This window comes from Geospiza fortis, unplaced genomic scaffold (genome assembly GCF_000277835.1).
Source record: "Geospiza fortis unplaced genomic scaffold, GeoFor_1.0 scaffold1111, whole genome shotgun sequence".
Classification (NCBI taxonomy): Eukaryota; Metazoa; Chordata; class Aves; order Passeriformes; family Thraupidae; genus Geospiza; species Geospiza fortis.
This window is the reverse complement of record NW_005054579.1, coordinates 359,866-382,300: the sequence shown is the minus strand read 5'-3', so window position 1 is coordinate 382,300 and position 22,435 is coordinate 359,866. Positions and strand designations below refer to the sequence as shown.

Sequence of the window (22,435 nt, the reverse complement as noted above, 5' to 3'; positions counted from 1 at the left end):
TAATTTACCCAATTGTGTCTTTTTGTTTGTCTGTGCACACAAACGTAATTAAGGAGTGGCCAAAAGCCAAAAGCCCACACACAATGGCCCTGATAACCTCCCTGTATTTTCTTTTCGTTGTATGGATGAGATCATGTTTGTTTACATCTTGTAAAATGTATCCAAGGTCTGACTTAGCACTTTTTCAATGCCTCCAAAATGCTATAAATTAGTTTTAAATTACGGAACTTCAACATGTATTTTGATGGCATTAGGCCTTACATATTAACTAACTGTTGAAAAGACATTAAAAATATGCATCGCCTGAAGTACTGAGATTTAAATGCCCATTGTAAAATGGTGACTGGATTTTAATGTATTAATAATTATTACCCTATTAAAACACAGCATTATCAATTTTGCAATACTAAATTATGGGATTATGCTACCCATAATTAAACAGTGAGGCTGTAACCTTTTTTAAAATCTTGACTATGTCAAGTTTCTGCTAGAGGGTCAATGCCTTCATACAAGTGTACTACAGGCAAAAATGCTGTCAGTTTATTTCTGAATTTTCATAATTAAAGCTACTATTTATGTATGCTGCAGGAAAAAAAATTAACTGCAAAAGCGTATAGCTTGAGTGCTATGTCAGAAGAACATGGTAGGTGTTTGAAAACCAAACACAATTGGTTTCTTTCATCATTATGGAACTCACTTTTTTGTAATTCAAAATGAATGCCAGACAAGGACCAATGTCACAGCATCTCAGAAAAATGTAACTCAAATGTGAGCTAAATATATGTTCTCTTAGCTGTCAAGTTTTCATGCTTCTAACCAGATCTCCATGGGCAATTGTCACTTTTTCTAACAAGTAAATGGCCAGACAGTGCAGCTCATTAGGAAGGTCCTGGGTACTGAAAATGTACATGGCTCATATACATGTAAGTAGGTGTTAATTATCAATGTGCAAGGATTATTTAAGCAGGTTTTTTTTTCCCAGAAAAAATTCAAATTTCAGCATCAAAATATTCTGGTTCATGGCCAAAGGTAATCTTCTGTGTTTTACACAGCACGCACATGTAATACACCTGGTTCTAAACAAGGTACTGTCTCCTCCTTTCAGTAACTGATACCATTTGTTATAAATTAGGCTATTTTGGGAGAATCAGGGCAAAATTTAAAAATAGGATTTGTAGATAAAACTGTTTTAATTTCTAGAAATCAAGTTCCTTTTTATTCTCACCCCAGGAGGAAGAATTGGTATTTCTAGGCAGGAAAATAAATACACCAGAAACTAAACTCTTTACAATTTGTGCGGTTTTTCTCCGTGATGTTGCATCCCTACACATGACTTCTGATGGACAGAACACAGCATATTTACTGTTTAGGCAAAGCATGGGAAGAGATCTTACATGAAACTCCTTCAGATGTCAACCAAATAAGTTACTTCTTGGCAAATTCTGGTGTACTGTTCTTTCGTCAGTTCCCAGGTGTTTCCAGACAAGTAGTACATCAATCTTCTCTCTCTGCTGAACACGAGTGGCTTCCATAAAATGAATTCACATTTTGAACACATTTCTCTGGCAGGTCTCCAGGAATATTGCGAGCCTAATGACCAACCTAACAGGAATAAAACTTAAATTTCTCTCTTAAAAATCACAAGTAGTGCTGAAATTGTTGCAATGCTTTTGTTGCTGGCACAATTTAGTATTTAAAATATGGTAAGGAGAAAAAAAAAAAGACAAGAGAAGTTTGGAGTGCAAATATTCTTTGGTTTACTCATTAAAACAAAAGGACACAGCAAACAGCAAAAACACTGGCAATTAAATAAACAGCAAAATCTTTACATGCTTCCTAACAAAAAGTCTTTGGCTGTTTGAAATGTATTAACTTCATGCTTTTAAGTACATTACAGTGTCTAGAAAGTCACATTTTTTATCCCCAATGTCAAGGCAGAGAGAAGATGAGGAAGAAAAAGAAGGATAAAAGGTAAGAAGTAAGAAAAGAAGAAAAAAATTTATTTAAAGTTCCATTTTTCCATTAGTTAAATAGTATATAACACAATGATAACATTAATTTCTGTTTCTACTTTCATTGTGCACAAAGCAAATTGGCTTGCAATTTATTTATCAACTTTGGTGAATTCACATCATCGTACACATCAGACTAGTGTATCAGATATACTGACTCACATCTTTTCAAGAAGAATTGTGACCCTTCCAATCCAAATGATTGATTCTATGATTCTACTAGCAGAATTCTAAAAATCTTAAGGAATTGCACAGAGAAGTCACTGTGTTTTATCTTATCATAGGCAGAGTTAAATTCTGTACCACAAGCAGTTTCATGGGAATGCTCTTCCCCTGTTCAGCTATTTTCCTGTAGCTTATTCCTCAAATAATCCCCATGTGGTCAAAGGAAGCAAGCACCTGTGCAGATCTATAAGGATCTCTTCCTTGGGAGATCCTGCCTGGCAGACAGGAAGTTTTCACCTCTGAGCTGGAGATGCACAAGCCTGCTTTTAAGACTCTATGTGACAGCATCACTGATTTTATTTAAAACTCAATGCTTCATAATGGCAACACTAGGAAGCTGTTATCTGTGCAGGGAGCATAAAAGACTATAACTGAATCAAATATGTCTATTTTACAAGTAAATTAAAGAAATTACAGAGTGTACCATCACCATGATAGTCTGTTACTAACATTACTGGATTCTGATAGTTAAGAATTAATTCTGTAAATCTATGAAAGATGTGGATTGACAGCATATTGTTTTGGTTTGTATATCTATCTTGCAAGACTCTTACTCTACTTGAACCATTCTGTTTGATTATCTTTTTCAAGCTGTTTCCATAGGCAAAGCACAGTAAAAAAAGTCATGTGCAGTTTTTCTTCCAGATGGACTCTGAATAGCAACAGATAGCGCATAGTAAGAAATCAATTAATAGAGATATTTAGGAAAGATTTGTCATAATGTAAAAAAACCTCTTTGCATGCTCCCTTATTCCTTCATAAATCAACAGTGTTCCATCTACAAATAACTCATAGGCAGTCACCTATAATACAAGTACTTATATGTTCCCCTCATCTAGCATTTTGTTGACCCCATCACAAAGTTTCTGCAAATGGATTTTATAAGGTCCAAAGGGATTGTACAAGGCAGCCAAAAATTCACAATCAGAGAAGTGATCAAACACATTGTTGACGCGTCCGTGTGACTTCGCAGTTAGGTGACGCTGAATGATTTCATGGAGCAGCTCTCTACATTCATTCAATAGTTTGGACAAAAAGTTCCTGTCAAAGGTATAATCCACCTGATGGAAACTGACCACGGTCTTAGCCAGCTGATGAACCTTCTTCTTGAATTTCTCCATCAGTGCTATTTCATCTTGATTAAATTGGTTGTTCCTGTAGAGAATTGCCAATTTGAGGACTATTTTAATGAGGTTTTTGATTATCTTCTCTGCTTCTTTTTTATTTTGTGTATATTCCTTTGTTACTCTGTAAAGCTCATCTAAAACATCACTGCTTGTATCATCGATCAAAGTAGTTGCTATTGATTTGGACACCATTTTTCCAAGGATCTTCTTCTGGGCCTGAATGGCCAGACTTTTGGAGTTGAAGACATCTGTGGCCACTAGGAGAAGAAAAAAGTGTGCAGTCAGTACTTTGAAACAGACAATCTCTGGACAGCAAGTTGAGGAATATTTATACATTCACAATAGTCTTACTAAGTGCCACAAAAATAACGCAACATAGTTGCAGAAAAAACCCCATATTTAAATCCCTAGAACTCTCTTGTCTTTAGGTTTACGTTCTTTCAGACAGTTTTACTTTTGAGAAAATACCAACTGAAGTTGCTCAGAAATGGTTTAGAAGCTCTCTCTATATATGGATTGATGGAATTTCAAATTGAGGCAATAAAACTGCCATTTGATCAGATGAGTCACAAATCTAATCTGATTCTCACATTCGTAATGAAATCTGAAACCAGGATTATTTCAATGTCATGACAAATAACAACTGATACTCAAATAAAGATAACAATTCAGTGAAGCAACCGTTACAAAGCCTTTTCCTGCTTAGCATTTTACATGATCAGTGAATGCAGACACAACACATTAATTTTTTTAAAGATATCTATTTTATACATATCTATAGATATCCATGCAGAAATACAAAAGGAAGCCTAAATATCATGGGTCAGCAAACAACACTGAGATTCTCTGGATGGAATCTGAAGACACTGGTTTTCAGAAGAAAAACAGGTAAAGATTAACATTTCTATGTCCTATATTTTATGCAGTAAAAGCAAGACATTTACTTTCTAGGGATTGTCATAACAATTGTGAGCATAACCTTTTAAATGTATCTTTTTGTGACCAATGAAGTAGATCCTAGACCACATTTCCACTTCTAAAATTATGTTTGATTACACCCAATGACTGGTTTGTACTTTTGTTCAAAAGAACAAAAGGTTCTTGTTAAAAGACCCCAAACAATGCTTCAGAAACTTGACTTGTGAAAGGTTATCACTTGTTCTGTTGTTAGCAACAATTTTCTGACACTCCCTGGGCAGCACTCTCTCCATTAAGACACATGTGAGCTGGTATTTTCAGGTAGAGTTGTCTGGGAAATGGCTGCCTTTGTGCTGCAGCTCTCCTGGAGTCTCAGACAGGGGGAAGGAAGACTACATCTGTTTACATTTACTACACATATGAAAGGTTTGCTTAGCAAACACAGGGACTGGAAATATTTTCTTTTTTTTTTTTTTTCTTTTAATGAAAACATCAACCCTGCAGATGTCAGACAGTAAGTCCCTGAATTTGGAAAAGGTTTCCTCTTAACTGCTGGTATGTGGGCAGCTGGGTGTGTTCGGACACAGGGTGCCTCAGGGGTTCCAGCAAATAGAAGAAACTTGTCCTTCAGGACGTGAAACACAAGTCTGTATTTTTAATTCAAGAGTATCTTTGAGAAACTTAATAACAAGCTCCCTTTTTATCATCCCATAAACCTTCAAGCAGGTTTGTTCATTACAACTTTCAGTGCATATCAGTATTTTGTTTTGAAGTATGAACTGTCTGAGCACATTTTTTTAAATCTTTACTGCAAGAGGACACTCAAAAACCAAAGAACCCCTTGTTAACTATCTTGGGCAAAGCACTCAAGATCACAAGACAGACACACTTCTCAACCACAAAAATACAGGAAGACATGAACGATGCTGAGCAGTCATTTTGAACTGAAAATATTTGATTTTCTTTCTGTATTTTTAAAGCTAAAACTGCAAGGGTTACTATTAAAGTAGAACTAATCCATGTTTTCCAAAGGGTGATCAAATACTAGAACTCAACAGCCAATGCTTTACAAAGACCTATGGATGAATGATAACTTTCTCTTCCAAAACAGGAATATCAATTGTTATTTCATAACTTTTATCAATTAAAGTCTTCTTATTAATGCTTATGATGTCTTCTTTCTGACACTCCACACAGATATGTTCCTACTAACAGCAGTTACTGTTTGGCAGTAGGCTAAATATTTTACAGTTAAAAAAAAAAAAAGCCCTCTTACATTACATAATTTTACATTTTACAAAGTACAACACAACATGTAGTTACCTTTGCTAACCAAAACAGGAACTGCTCCATTCTGAAAGCTGCCAAACTCTTAAGGTATTTTTCTATTATCTGTCCAAGTTTTGGGGCTAACCAGCATGGCTTACTTTCCATCTACTTTGCTATAAGTACACTAGAAGTTAGTTTCATTTTCCCTGTGCTGTTACATGGGTTCTAATTTAATTGCTAAATATGTAAATTTCATACTTCAGTCTTTCAGCCAATCCAAAAAAGGAACTTGCTAACTCTTTGTAGTTTATAATCAGAATTTTTCCTCCTTACCAATGACAGAAAGACTTAAAATTTATTTCATGGCTTGAATAAAACTCAGTTTAAGCAGTAAGAGTACAGAGTTTCTTCAGAATGAACACACATACTTCCTTAAATAACAGTAAAGGTATTACTTACTTGTTCATCTAATGTAATTGCAGTTTTTACTGCTGACAGCAGAAAGAGAAGCAAAACACCCAAGGTGAAGACTGGCCTGTGGCGTATTTATTCTGGTAAATGCAGCGCACACTTTATCGTGTGCTTTGAAACATTGTCAGAAGCAATCACAGAAAGGTTATGGGGTTTTCCTCCTCGCTGTAAGGGCAGCTCTTCTCAGCTACCTTTCTCTCCTGCCTGCAGTGCTTCATTTTGCTCTGGCACCTCAAAAAAAAACCACCACATCTCAGTGGTTTCACTTCCTCAAAGAGAGAGCTGAAAGGAAATTGCAGCGCCGAGTGAGCAGAGCAACACTGAGGGCTGTTCCTGCCAACTGACAACTGGAACAAGTCACAGAGAGGGAGAAGAAAGCTCCTGTGACTCGAGAGCACAGGTGACGTGTCCAGAAAAGGTTTTTAAAACATTGACCTGGGTATCTGCAAGTGGAGATGCTCATCAGTATATCAGAGGTGCCTGACTCACAGGTTCTGCTGGGGAGGGCAGCGCTCCCAAGGCAAAGGGCTGCCAGGCACCCCCTTTCAAACTTGTGATGCAATTTCAGATACCAGCACCTGAAAATGCACCTTTATACAACTACTTAGGGATACAGTCATATGTAGACACCTTTTGAAAGTGATTACAGTAGCTGGCCTGGATGTCTGACCACACCTTTTGTGTTGACAGGTTACATCCTTGCACTTCAAACTGAAATAGTGTCATTTCTCTGGTGATCTGCAAGTAATACCACTAATTTTAAGCATCTCACAGTTTGGTTTACCTCATGACTGCTCTTTATAGCTCCAATTTCTTTACTCTGCAGTTTTGTACTTCACCTTTTATAAGGTTATCATGTAAAAATACCCCTTTGAAATCATTTTTTGACAACCCCTTTGGGATGTCATTTTCTGCACAAACTTCTTAAATAAGCATGATTATGTGCAGTAAAGCCATGCCTCCAAAGAGGAAAGTAGTCCTAGAGGAAAGGCTCTCAGAGGAAATCCTGCTTCCATTACTTTGAAATTCACAGGATCAATCTTGGGAATAATGCAGACATCTGCAAAATCTCCTAAATTATTATTTAAACGAGCGAACAAGGTGCTAGAGATAGCCTCCTGTGAAAGCTGTGAGCTTAGTGATTATGAAACTTTTTGATTTTCATAGCCAAGCACACAGTATATGGTATTAACATGGTATTAATACAGTATATAATATGGATTCTGTGTATTAAAATGAGTAAATATTGGACATGTAGAATGTCCAATATTTATTCTGGATGTGTTTTTCCCAAAGTATTTTACCATACAGAGGTTTTCCTTAAACTGTGGTGGACGTGTAAACTTTCAGTGAAAATTTAAAATTGTGGTTAATAGACTCTCAGGAGACTGCTATAAAAGTACAAGAAGGCTCATACTTATGGCTACAATGCTGACTTTTCCCTTGCATGGAAGCTAGCACACTCCCTCCGTACTGTGGCAAATGACTATTACACTATTACCACATACCCTATGTCTCAACTTTATTTAAATTTTAAAAAAAAGGGTCGTATTTGGAAAAAACCCAGCTTTTTTCCTTCCACAAGACAGCAGTCTAAGGTAGATTCAACATCACTTGCCGCTGAGTGTATGCGATATCATGCACATTGACAATGAATACTTGAGTCACAGAGTATTTTTAAACTTCTCATTATGAAGGAGCAGAAAAAAAAAGCATCCAGAAAAAAAATTACAGTGAACCATCATAAATTCCATGGTCAAGTCAAAAGCTGAGCTTTCTGAGACTCACTGTGTTGACAGAACAGTCCAAAAAGAAGAGAAAATATGACTGTGAAATACTGTTACCTGAGACCCAGTTTTCATTTTAGAGACTGGAACATCACATGCTGCACAAGTTAAGACCCAAAAAATGATGAGGGTTTTTGGGAACAAAAACATCAACATGGGCTTGAGAGGAAAGGGACAGCACTGACTGAAGGCTGCAGGCAGCATTTAAAAGATTATGACATTGGATTGAGAAATGTGGGAGCGGACTTCCTGACAGGAATCCTGCATGGATTTGTGGGTTTGCCTCTCTGCAGTGTGTGAGAACTACAGCTAAAAGCCTGCACATGCCATACATGCATGTTCAGTCAGACTCCTGTAGTGAAAGAGTACTATTTCCCTGGAGGGAGGCAACTTGAAATCAAGTGGAATTAGTGTTATGCTCTCTGAGTGTATGTGACCATGAGTCACGCACTTCCAAAATCATGAGATTGCCTAGACATGAAGGGATTGATATGAAAGAATTACTGAATTTTTTATCTTTTTTTGTCTTCTGCTTTCTGGATCTTCACAGGTCTACCCTTGTTTTCAGGAATGACACAGGCCAGAAACATAAAAAAAAATAAATACAGAAGCATATACATATATGAATTCACATATAAATACGTGACTTCAGTAAGGTAAAGCTCCAAAGGTGATAAACTACAAGAGTAAGTACCAGTGAACAAACACGTCCTGAGGTACAAAATAGGCAGAATAGTTATAAATCTGTTACCAGGGCAGTAACAATTTTCACAATGTACTTATTACATGACAATATGATTAAAAAACTTGAGTGGTAGGGTACATACTATGAAGTCTTCAGATATGAACAAGGTAAGTTGATTTTTCTAGCTGCCAAGCGATATATATAGCTTCTTCTTAATAACCATTTGAGTGAGTCACAGTTTCAAAAAGGTTTTTTAATGCTGTTTTCTTTTTTCTATTTTAAGAGGAGAGTCAGTGTTTTGATTCTTATCTCAGTGCTTCAAAGTTTCCTGGGTGAGAGGTATGCTAAAATCCTTACAATCCTTCCCAAAATTCTTCTAGAATTTCTTCCAAAATTACAGCAGCTCCCAGGCGGCCACTTCAGCATATTGGCCAGTCTCCACATTCACAAGCATTTGTTCCCTTCTTGGCTTTTCAGAAGCCGATGAAAACTGAGGCTTCTACCAGACATGCAAGCCCAGAAACACTCTGAGAGCTTTCACTCTTCAACCTCAGACACTGGGACTGCAACTTCGCAACTGGCTGAGGGCAGGAGTGGGAAGAGACCAGGAGAGCCAGAGTTTACTGACAGAAGGACGTCAGCAAGGCACATGGGCAAGCACCATCAGGCAGTGGAAAACCCAGACCGCAAATGGCCAAGTGCAGAAGGGGGAATGAAAAAAACCCCTCAAACAAGGGCCCTGTACAGTACTTGCTTCTTTCACATGCACCTCTAGTTTTTTGATTCATGTACACGAGGTCCTTATTGGAAGATCAAATATTTTGCTTGGCACCTTGTGCTTAAAAAGAGGGGTTTATATATGAATACCGATTCTAACTAGAAAACAGTTTTAACTAAAATTTTCAATGCATACAAAGCATTCTTTCATGAGTAACATTTGCTTACAGTTTTCCTAACAGGTAAAGTAAATTGCACTAAATTCTGTCTTGCCATAATTGTTACCAACTGAGCATACAATGAGAATGTTAATTATTCAAGCAGTGTGCACTAGTTCTAGCATTCACACTGGAAGACCTTCAAAAGGAAAAACACCCCATCTGAAGCCAAGCTTTATGCATGGCAAATATTGCATGAGCAGTCTTACTGGATTTGGAAGTCAGCTATGAGGCTGCAAGTCACTCTGGAGTAACAGTTAATCAATAAATTTCAGAAAAAAATATGGCTAATGAAGCATTTTTGAAAATACAGAGTATGTCTGAGCTGCATACTCAAACTGAAAGCGGGCATTTATTGATCTGCAGAAACATGGGAAAAATAAAAGAAAAGCCAGCAAACACCATTTAGAACAGCTTCTTCTCACCCAATAAAATGCTCAGTAAGTCATTGCCAATATGTTTGCATGTGATACTGTTTTATGCTTCTAGATTTGCTATTTAATTCTAATATTAATGTATTAAAATGTCCAAAATTTTATGAACCACAAAAGATGATCCACATTCTAGCTGCAAAAACAAAACCAAACCATTAAAAAACCCCAGAAAATAAAGTACTTTTTTTGGTCAAGAGGTGAGAAGAATTGCCAAAAAATGTACCTGAAGGTTAAGGCTGAGTAGAGTAGCATGGAATTATGCTATTTCCAATAAGAATGTTACAGAGTTTTGCAGTCCCATGGGAGCAGTCAGTGCCAACAAGTTATTCTGGTTTTACATGCTTGTGCTTCCCACAGCCAGCCTATGCATCACATGATACATATACTGTAGCTGATTTAGAAATTTTTAAAAGCCTTCTAAAAGCCATTTCCCCCAAAACCTCTGCATGTATTTTAATTAACAGCATAGCTTTAAAAAGAAGGAAAAAAAAATCAGATTTACTTCAGATGACTGCTCTCGGAATATTTCAGAATACACTGGATACTAAACCAAGAAAATGACAGTCACACAGAGCAGTGTTATGAACTTAATTTGGTATTTCAGTCCTCTGCCACCATTTGTTATCCTTGTTGGAATGTAACAACTGGTGCAGTGCTGTTAAATACACAGCCTGTATATTTCAGCTGTTGGTCCTTTCAGGACTGTATCAGGTTCCTCTGTATGTACCAAGTGTCCATGCACAGTGAATAATAATGCTGACAAACCTTTTCACAGGAAATAAAGTGTATCTTATGTCATTCCTTCCAATCAATCAAATGCAATGCAGGTACTCTGTATTTTGTCCAGCCTTAGAAATACATACCAAACTGCACTAAAGCAACAGTGCCAAGCTCCCTAAGCCAAGTGGCATCCTAAATTTGAAATCTGAAAAAGTGGCATCTAATTGCTCTTGCAACCATCCTGGCAAAAATAATGTTTTCTCACAAAAAATGAACCCCAAGACACTTAGCTGTAGGCACAGGAACTACATACATATAAAAAAAGAGTTCCTGGCTTGAACACAGAAGGAAAACCTCTGAGACCAGCAGCCGTGAAGAACTTGGAATCCATTGGATAAAATGCAATTTGGCATGTTGCAAAAATACAATGAACTGGAAGGTCCAAATGAGATGCCAATCTGGCATGAGAGGGACAGGGAACTCAATCACAAGGCAAATGTCACAACCTGGCCATCAAAATGCAAAGGGCATGTATTTGAATCACATGTAAAGAAAGTCAAAGCAGAGGCTTCAGAGAGTTCAAATGACACAGAAGTTTGTGAGGGATCTTACAATGTCTTTGAAACTAGTTAAAAATGTTTTTCCTGTATTTCTAGTTCTGGCTCTCTATTCTTCTCCCTGTCAATCTGTAGCTGCACTGTCTGTTTCTTACAGAGAAGATGGGACTCCCTTGATATCTGTCTTTCACTTTAATGTTTAAAGCAGGATGGATTGCTACCATTAACTTTATGTGTGTGTGCATATGTGCATATATGTGTATATTATTTTTAAAAGACATATATATTATATATTTATATATATATAAAACCAACTTCTGAGGCACTGAAGACTGCCACAGCTACAGGCTAGCTGCATAAAATCTAGTGGCAACACCCAGGGCTTTCAGTTCTCAGGTGTCTGGTTGGTATATTCATTTAAAATATCAACACTGAATGTAGATAATAAAGAATACACAAAATTATCCCATCTAAGAATTTTACTTATCAGATATCAGCTGTTTTTTAGGCCTAATACACTAGTAGCACCCTTAATCTCTTTTTCAGTTTTTAATTTTTTACTACTTTTTTTTTTACAAGAAAGGATACATTTTATGGCATCCAATGCATGGCTGTACAGAGAATATGTGCTTTGTCTGTCTTCCATACCAGTCACTCATGGCTGCTTCCATGATTATGGAAGACTACAACTGGTGACTGAAATGGTAATTTTCTCTGCACACCTAACATGTTTACTTTCCTATTCCACAAGGAGCAAAATAAACCAACCCCTAAGTTTTAAGTTCTTTTCCCATTATTTAGTAGCTACAGCCTGTATCCTCTGTATCCATACCATCACAACCTTTATCCAAACATCCAGTCGTGAAACACGAGGCTGAGTCTTTTATCTTCACTTCTCCCTCGCTGTCAGCTCAGAACAGGCTCTCCAAGACCCAGGTACACAGTTTATTTTCCATAAGCTTTGCTTCGTCTCCTCTTTGTTCCCACTAGTGCCATCCAAACCCACCTTTAAAATATTTGACTTAACACCAAAACTCTCAAACATAACTTAAGACTGTCAAAACACCAATCCACCACCCCACATATCCTATGAGTTTGGTTTTGCTTTCATTCATGTCCTTAAGTAATAGTGGAATATAAATCATAAGAGAAAAATTAGGTCTTCAATATTTAGCAATTTAATCTTCTTCTGTAAAATTGAATCTCTGGTTAAACATTACGTCTGACCCTGTCATTCTCTTTTACATCAGGAGGCAATATTATTTGGATACAGAACTCTGTTATCTAGCAAAGCAGTAATAATCCTATTTGTTTTTAAAGGTTGCAAGTGTATTTACTGACTGAAAACTGGACAGCCTCCAGAGGTCCCTGTTCAGCCTCAACTGTTCTGTGATTTGTTAAACCTGCAGCTTCTCTGTAATCCTCTTCTTGGGGCAAAGCATATGAGACTTGACTGCACTGTTTTTTACAGCTGTTGACTGCTGCAGAATTTGACAATTTAGCTTCTTTACTTTGCAGTGGCATCAAATTTTCAGCTGAGCAATGGACAGCACTGATCAGCTATGAAAGGGCAGACAATAGCAAGAAAGCTTGTTGCACCTTCAGTTTTCCAAGATTATTACCCATAGTAAGAAGGAGGGAAAGCAAATTTGAACCAGAAGGAAAGCCTTCAAGTGGTGAATAGAAAAAGCATCAATTTAAATTTCAAATGTTTGCACTGAAAAAAAAAGTCAATACTTTCTCCTTTCCTCACCATAATGTCCTCTCCTCCCCAACTGCATGACATCAAATAACAAGTCACAAAAAAGGGTTCAACATTTAACTGCAAGTTACTGATTTTGATACCAACCGCTTGTTGCAAAGAAATGGGAGTTTAAACATACATCCATGACGCAATATCCTGCATCACAGAATTTAAATCTCTAATTTCCAGCATTGAGGACAGGGCTGTGAGCTTGATGAGGACATCTCACCACAAGACCAGAGTCAAACTTTATTCCTACCCCTTCCTGAAGTATCCACCATTACTGTTCACAGATGCTTAAATTTATGATTCATTGTTTCAAGTTCCTAAAGAAGTCTACATCACTATTTCTCAGTGAATGTTTTTAAAACAAGTGTTTTTAGGTTAACAGAAACACCCATTCATTTTCTCATTTACAAGTAGGAAAAAACAGCCCTTGGAATCAGTAACTGAAGTATTCGCCAGAGTCATCTGCTCACTTCCATTAATATTAAACCAAAATTTTAATCTTTCTAGAAATACAATTGTCTTTGTAGAATAGTTTTGCGAAGTGGACACAGCCAAAGCAAAACCATTCCTCATTAAAGCCTCAGGTTTTAAGACAATGGAGTTTCTGCATTTTTCAAAGGTTTCTCCACACCTCTTTGAAGTTAATTAAATGCATGCTTGCCTGTGCATGCATTCAGTCAGTTCTTCATTAATTGCTGTATGAATGTAAATATTTTGGGATAGGGACTTGAGGGTATCACATTCTTAGAGATCCACTAAAATCACAGGGCAGCTAGCAATGCCTTAGAGAAACTTGCAATTACTGGCCTTTACAGATACACAAAATCATCTCAGATTATGTCCCTGGAATTTCAGGTTTCAAACCTTTCAAGGATAAATGCTCTCAAATAAATTAGGTGCTTATTCCCACTTTACTGCAATTTATTCTCATTACTGCAAACTGCCAGCAGGAACAGGACTCTGCAGACACTCTGACATTTGTACATTATCTGTCAAACTGAAACGTAGGTTTTTCCTACTGCTATGCAAAATAGACTATCTGACCTTTCACTACTAATCTGCATAGTTACAAATGCTGATACTAAATTCTGCAAAAGGTAGGGAAAATTAAATTAGTTTATACAGTGCGTATCCAATCCTGTATATTGCTTCTGCTGAAACAGTTCTGTGGGGAAGATTTTGAACGCCAAGTTCCCCAGACTGAATCCAACATCCAATCCACCCAGAGATGTGAGCTCTCTCCTTCCCACTGCATGCCAGCCAAGCAACAGAAACAAACCACACACCAGAACTGGGACAGGGAATTAACCGATGAAGCTGAGTCAAATCACCACCCAACTTACGCAGAGAATCTTAGGGATAAGAACAAAATTTGTGAGAAAACATCCCAAAGTTTCGAATGTAGAATGAATATCTCAAAGAACAGGCCTCTCAGTTTCTCTCCTTCTCCCTCAAAGTAAGACTGTCTCCAAATAACAATGGGTTTAAGGCTTGTGCTTTTGCTGACACAATGGTTAAAAGAACTGAGATTTTGGCAATTGCATTTAATAAAATGCAGCTAATGCCACTGTGTATCCTGTTCTGTAGTCATGACAGAGACGCGTCCACAAAACAGGAAGTGTACACCTACCATTAAAAAACACAAGCAACTCATCAAATATAAATATGCAAACCAAGAAAACATGAACATCTGTAACTTTCAGATTTCCCACCATAAAAAAACCACCTCAGAGTCAATATGTATAAGGCTATTGTTCAGATTAGTGCTACTCATTAATGCAGAACAGCCAGTTTAAGCATCAAATTTCTTACAAATTCATAAACAGCAATTGCTACTAGTACCAGTACTACTGCTGGATACTACTGGATCTATGAAGCATCTAACCAATATGCAAACATGAAAAAATAATCTTAAAATATGAAAAAAAGGTAATTTTTGCTTTAAAGTCACTATGAAATAGATTAAACTACTTCAGCCTACTACTGAAGTAGTACTTCTATTGAGTATGGAGAAATGAAAACCAGATATTGTTTCACGAAATAGCATAAAAACATTTCTCTTTTTGAAATGCTCCCCTTTTACCACATTTTGTAGTCTAATTATAGCAAAAAAACAGCCCAGAATTTTGAGATAACACCTGCAACATAGTTTTCATTTGCTTTATTTATTATTAGAGGGACACTAAATGACTGAGTGGAGAGGGGATGCATTTTGCTTCTCAAAAAGCAGCATTTAAGAACCCTCTGAAACTGTAATATTTAATGGGAGGTTTGACCAAATCATAAATCGATACTCATAGAAGAAATGTTGGGTGTTTTTGGATAAAAACTGCAAATTACAATTAGTGTTACATTTTTCCTTAAGCTACTCCTGGCTAATGTATAACAAAACGCTCATTATTCTTAGAAGTAATTTAGTCTGTTACTATGCTTGGAAGTAGTACTGGTAAAGAATACAGCTTTACCAAGTGTCCGTGCAAGGCCCTTCCCTTACCCAGGTATTTCTTTTGACTCTGCAGAGATTCTCTGACTTTTGCTCCTGGTCTCCAACCTCTGTCTCATTTGTGGCAGTCCATTGTTTGCAAAGTCCCCGAGGAAAACAACCCAAAGGTGTAAGTACCATGATACAGCAAATGCTATGATCACAGATAAATGAAAGGAAGACTGGGAAACTAAGTCTCCAGTATAAGAAACAATTTCAGAAGATGAAAAAGTTCTACTCGTAGAACCTGAAACCAAACTGCTTTCTTCCCTTATGTGGAATACTATGAACAGTATTGGGCTCCACAATATCTCCCCAAAAAAAGGAGCTGGCAAATGGATGCAGGTCCTACAGGCTGTGACCAGCATAGTTAGGGAGGTGGGGCACCTGATACCAAAGATGTGTTGAGAGTGTCAGGTTTGATCAAAATAACAGCGTTCCTTTACCAACATGTGCAATTTCTTACTGAATAGTTACAGAGCAGGCAGAGCCAGGCTCTTTTTGAGGATGCACAGCAAAAGAGAAGAGGGCAAGAGACACAAGCAGCATCATGGGGAAGTCTCATTTGGAACAAAATAGCAAGTGTTACCAAACACTGAAGTACTAGAAAAGTGGTTGCTAGAGAAGTGGTGGCATCACCACTCTCAAAGACAGTATCAATGCAACTGGAAAAAGCCTGAGCAACCTCATCTAACTTTGAATTTGGATCCAACTTTGAAGCTGGCTCGGCCTTCAGTGGAAGGTTGTGCTCAGTGACCTCTAGAAATTCCCTAGAGCCTCAGTTAATCTGTGATTCTCTCTATCAACCAGATAGCTCAAGGGACTGTATCTTATTTGAAACCAAGCATGTGAAACTTGCAATTCATTTTGGCTTTGATTGCATAAGTATAATTATATTAATGGAATTTTCTCAAAGCAACCTAGCATTCAACCCTACAATCACAGCTAAATGATTAACCTGTTAAGTTTCAGTGATTCTCTGAAGTAATCTATCAGCTACAGTCCATGTTTATCCCATGGCCTGTGCTCAAATTACCACCTAGCTTTCTCATCTGATCCAGCTGCACAGATTAACAAATACATGAGGTACAATGTGTCCTGCAGAAAACAACTACTGCATATGGACTTCCAAATGTGTAATACAACAAAAAACCACCAGTTCAACTAATTAAATTCTGAGCCTGTAGGAAAAGCAAACAGAGTGGCCATCTGATCCACTCACAAACAGGTTATGTCAAAGATGACCCTGATGTGGCCAGGAAAATAAAAACAACCATTCTTTCAGTTTTGAAGGGGAGAGGTGCAGAGCTTCTTACAGAGTCCTATGGCTTAATAGCCTGAAGTCAGTGCTCCTACTGATAGATTCAAGGGCCCATATCTCAATGAAGCTGCAGCAGCTGTGCTACAAACCATGGCAGTTTTTGTCCTCACAGACCTTTATTTCCTGCATCTCACTTCATTAAATATACTGTCACCCAAACTACACTAAAAAAAAAAAAATCTACCAGTTCCAACTTGCCTATGAACTCTTGGGGGAGTACTCTTACTCCCCCAAATTTCCCATTGCTTCTTCTTCATCAAGGTTTTAGCTTCTTTGTTTTCCTTTTTCCCTGCTATTTGTACCTCTGGCAATGCTTTCCTCATGCATATGTGATATGGTTTTACAGAACCTGGTTAGTAATAATTCTTTCAAAATTCTCACAAACTTATTTTCTTTTTTCCTGCTTTCCTGTACTAGGGGGATACTTTTTTCCTATCACTCTGTCCTATTAATAATTCCAATTAACTATAGAAGGGACTGCACAAAAGGCCAAATTGTCAAGCATTGCTATGATTTACAAAGCTGTGTACATGATATGCATAGCCAGCTATCTTTTCATTCTCCTCGTCAACAGTAAGAAAGTGATCTGTGAGATTTAAAAAAAGTTCTCAAATTGAGTAATCAAGATCTCTAAGACATCTGGCCCCCACTGGGGCCAGATGATGCTTCTGAACTGAACTGTCCAGACTATTACAACAAAAGCCCCTGTTGCACAGGTCTTAATGTTTTATGAAGATTATTATCTTGACAAGGGAGGCTAAGCAAAGAGCAGGTGAAACAAAGGAAGCCTACATTTGTTAGTCTTTTGGGTGAGAGCAGAAGGTGATTCAAGTCTGTGGGGTTAAGTACTAATTACATGCTCTATTTCTACAGTTTGGATTTCCCATCATTGTCATAAAATAAAAACAGGTTCTAACAAATTCTAGTTTTGGAATTAGTGGGATGGAGAATGATACAGTACTGAGTCCCGTTGATGGAGTAGGTGGAGTAAGTGGACTGTAGGAGCACAAGAGCAGTTGATTTCTTGTCTAGAACAAAATCCTAGCTTGGAAAACATTCACACATGAGAGGTGACTCCAAAATGTCAAAGCAAATCCAGCACTACTTATAGGAGGGAATACCAACTTCATGAAACAGTGGCTGTTCTGTGATTTTATAACCCCTGTGTTGTTCTAAAAGGAACAAAACAGGTGAGCTCATTCTTCAGTAATCTCATTTGGATTAAAAAAATGCTAATCGTGTCTAAAAAAATCTCCAAGCACTTGTAGGCATGCTCTGATCTCTCTCTCTCCTGAAATGTGGTATTCAAAACTAAGTATGAAAAAGGTGCAATGAAGGCTCTTACTTGTGTCTGAGTTTGTTCTACAGGCTATGTATTACATTCACCCTGATATCTGTTATTATTTTACTTTTCCTTTGAGATATTAGACTTCTCCCATTTTTTAAATATACTGCATAAAACCTGTAGCATGAGGCTGAAGTTCTCTGGAGCTTTACATAAATTACTGTTTCCCTCTATTGAAGAAATGCATTCACATCACAATAATCTTGATTGGTGCTGCCATGTACTTTAAAATGTGCACGCATTAGTTTTAACACAACAACACTAATAACATTTCCTTCAGATCTCAAAAAGGAATTCAGTCAAATCAAAGCCTGAAACCATTTGGTACTTTCCATGGCAGGTGACATGCCACCAATCAACACCAGAGTGAAATTATGCCATGCAGTTAAATGCTGTAAATCTTCTTATGTACTTTAACACACGATTTGTTTCATCTGGGGTGAAAGCAATGAAAACAAGAAAATGTGACAGGGTTATTTATATCATGACAGTTGTTGGAATCTGTAAATGCTATACAGATTGATGCCATAAAGACACATGCACATATTTACCACAGCATGGTGGGATACAGACGAATACAGAGATTGTTCTGAAGTTACTGAGCAGCATGGCAGGAGGAAAAAAAACCTGTTTCATGTTACCATTCTAATACAGACCATGAAGACATCAAAGGCAGAGGCTGAAAAGCCCACATACACTGCTGCATACCCCATATTCAGCAATTAGTGTAACATACAGTGGGGTAATGCCTGTCTTCTAGCAATGTCTTTTTAGTCTCTGTGCCTGTTTAAAAAATTAGATTTTACTTGAGGTCAAATGCTATACCTTTATTTGATTAATTACAACAAGAAAATCTCTAGGAGTTAGCCATTCAAAATTGACCTTGATTTTGCATTTCATTCTAACAGTGGTTATAGTTCATTTTTACAGTAGTAAAACCTACAATCTTGGATCTTGTTATGTAGATTTTTAAAAATAATCCACACTAAGTCTAATTTTATAGACATCTCAATGTTCTCCAATTACTGCAACTCCATTGTATAAAGTAGCTGAAAGTGAAGTATTGCTCACTTCAGCATCAGATCGTTGGCAGAACATACACAATGTTCAGTGTTATTACTGCACCCTCAACTCTCTTCTTCGCTAAGCCTGATCTTCCAACACATGGGAGTCACGCCTGGAAGATGCAACTGAACTTCAGAACTCCTCACAGACCCCTTTACCAGCTCCTGGCCATTTGAGAACCTCTGCTTTAATGAAACCAAACAAAAAAATCTGCCTATGCTTACAAACATTCATTAAACCAACATTTCTCATGTAGCCTTCTCCTACTTTCACTTTTTAGCTTGTAGCAGATTAGCCACTATACCCTTCATCACTAGTTTTGGCCTTGAAATGTACAGGATCTGGTAAAATACCTGTTCTGTAACTGTCCAAGAGTATCCTCTCCTCCTTCCATAACCAGGAGTTACCTCCTGATTCCCTAGGGGGACCATATAGTTTGTGGGCAAATCAGAATTTCTCTTTAAGAGTGACATTTAGTCTTGCACCTAAAGCAAAAATCAACAACCTCCCCTTTGGTAAACCACTTAAAAATTATATATCCTCAGCGTCAAAAGACTGAGACACACATTCAGTTTGAATTTGTGAAGCATCCATTTTCTTTATGCAAAAAACCAAAGTTTCTTCATGAAGCAGAGCTTGTTGAAAGACTCTGACTATTTTATGCTACATACACTGGATCACTAATAATACACGGGTATTTGACTGCATTTTTCAATATTTTATGGTTCCATAAATGTTCAATCAGACTAGGCAAAGTAGTGTGACAGCCACAATTCTACATTTTTACCTGATAATACCAGTTTTTATTCACATACACACTTTTCTCATGCATTTTCTAAATTGTTCTTTTAAAGATCTGAATATATTACCTGGGATATGTTTACAGACCGACTGAAAAACCTTCTCAGTGACATCTGTACCTCATCTTCCCACAATGGTTATTGTTTCATTTTCCATTCTAACACATTAAGAACAAAGAATAACAAAACCCAAATATTCCCCAAGTTAAAAATAACTAATCAAAAAGCTACCCTTTTTTTCTTTCTTTCTCAGACACCTGCTTCAAATGCTTTTTTTCAGCATGAAAATCCTGGCACCTCAAATTGTTTATGAAGAAATGTACAGAAAGGCAAACATATTTGATTTTAAGAGTCAGAGTCATCTAAGAAGGTAAGACATTTCTTCAAACAATAAAATTTACATTTCAAATATAGCCAGCTTCATAAAACTGTCTGGAGCTTCCTGTATAAACCAGAGGATCTTCCCTGCTATAGCATGCAAGCAGATCTTTCCTGCAGTAAAACTGAGGGAGAAAGTTCACATATTGTCTTTTTCAAAGTTTCTATAGAGAAATAATGTTTACAGTTCTGCTTTTCAATAAATCCGTCCTTCTTCTCGGAAAGAAAAAGAAGGAAAAAAAAAAAAGACAAGCTGCCTTTTGGTTCAGCTGTTCATTTCACAAGAAAAAAACTATAAGGATTATTCATATCAAAACAGAGGCTATTGGGCTCCATTACTTATCAGGTTCCACCAGCACTATTAGCATTAATTCTGATTCAGTGCGAGGAGACTTTTTTGCAAATCAACAAAATCCTCTTTTAAGCAAGCAAAGAGACGCCCCTGGTAATGTTATATTCAAGTGAAGGAAGTTGTACAGACTATGAGGGGAAAACCACCTGAAACATTCTGAAAAGTTCTTGTTTTTACCAAATACAAAATGCTTAGGTCACCTTACTGCTTGCTTTTCTGTTGGGGCTTTTAAAGGTATTTTTCTCAGCCATACTGGATGTCTGTATGTTTGAGTCCCCCTAAGGACTTTATGTAACCATGAAACATCAATTCCATTCTAAGAAATCCAGCATACAACCCCATCACTGCCCTATTCCCTCATCTATATAAATGCTCTTTTGTATATAGGCACTTTCAGGAAATTGCCCTGCTCCTCCCCCGCTTGCTCCCCACTGTCCGAATCCCTCTCACACCCCCCCTCCCGATCAACACCAGGGAATAATTGCATTTTTGTTGGAGCACTTCCAGCCCCTCCACACGTTCCAGTCCAGAAGCAGCAGCACGCTGTAGCTTTGGCACTTTCCTCTGTTTTAACACACACACACGCACACACGAACACTCATCTGCAGGGAAGTAAGTGGCATCAACCATATTCCCAAAATAATGACCTTTCACTTCTCCCCATGCAACTTCCTCTTTTGCTGAAAAATACAGTGCTTCCAAACTAAAGAAATCTTCCTCTTTCGACATTTGACTACCAGTGTTTTGAAACACTGTTTCTTCCACTTATCTGTACTCCACGCGCGGGTAAATTACCACTGCCGAGGCAGACAGATACCCCTGGGTACCAACACTTCGAATCCCGCAAAATCGCCAGGACTTCCAACACTTTTGCAAAGGCCTTTTCCCCTCCCCTCTGAACACCCGAAAGCTAAAGAGAGCAGAAACTCTCCTCCTCCATGCTGAGAGAAGCAGCGTGTGGACTTCCTCCCCTAATAAATATATTAGGAAAGTAAATAGTTCAGAACCGTACCTTCCTTGGGCTCATCGGCTTCCGAACTCATGGTGCCGGGCGAGGCTCTGGGGACCAGATCGACGCTGACGTGCGTGCTGAGATGCAGCCGCAAGTCAACTTCTCTCCCTCTCCCTTTCTCTCTCTCTCTCAGAAGGAGGAAAAAAAAAAAAAAAAAAGAGAGAGAGAGAGGGCTGGGGTTTTGAGGGGAAAAGTCTACGAATTCAGCAAATCACAACTAACCTATTTGAAAAGATCCCGCCCCTTTCTCAGCTGCACACAGTGACTGAAAAAACAGCACCTTCAGAGAAACCCCGGTTTTACTCGCCAGCTGTTGCCGTTTATGAATCTTATTCTCCCCAGTCTGTAGGAAGGGTGGAGTTTTCACTTGTTGCAGCTTGCCAACGTGGTATGAGAAAGCAAGCAGGAGAGGCCAAAAAAGCCCTGAGTGCACAGCAGTGTCTGATTGCGGTGACTGACAATCACACTGGGGCTCCCTTAACTTGCAAAAAAGTCTATTTTAAATTGTTTTGTTTTTAAGGCTAAATTGTACATTTCAACACTGTTTGCTATCTGGAATTACTTCTGCAGCCTCCATAATTACACTGACTAATACTGGATGACTTAATAGGTGCTTAAAGATGAGAAGTAGCAGCCTTCTTTCAGGTAGTTTAAGCAAAAATAATTTTCTTTCAGTCGTGCTCAGTGCATGGTGCCATCTACCCTGAGACTAGTGATTCAGTTTACATTCTAGGAAAAGCTATCTGGATTCTTTGTGCTACCCCACGGACATCCCAGAAAAGACTTG

The 22,435-nt window shown here is 37.8% G+C and overlaps 1 protein-coding gene across 1 annotated transcript; it reads right to left on the bottom strand.

Annotated features, from left to right (window-relative positions):
* Window positions 1-1,731: 1,731 nt before the first annotated feature.
* On the bottom strand, window positions 1,732-21,916 carry TNFAIP8 (TNF alpha induced protein 8). Its single transcript, XM_005429839.1, has 2 exons — window positions 21,649-21,916; window positions 1,732-3,621 (listed from the first exon to the last, which is right to left on the bottom strand). The coding sequence occupies exons 1-2, from the start codon at window positions 21,677-21,679 to the stop codon at window positions 3,056-3,058; spliced, it is 597 nt and encodes a 198-aa protein (XP_005429896.1). The 5' UTR covers window positions 21,680-21,916; the 3' UTR covers window positions 1,732-3,055.
* Between the last annotated feature and the right edge of the window lie 519 nt (window positions 21,917-22,435).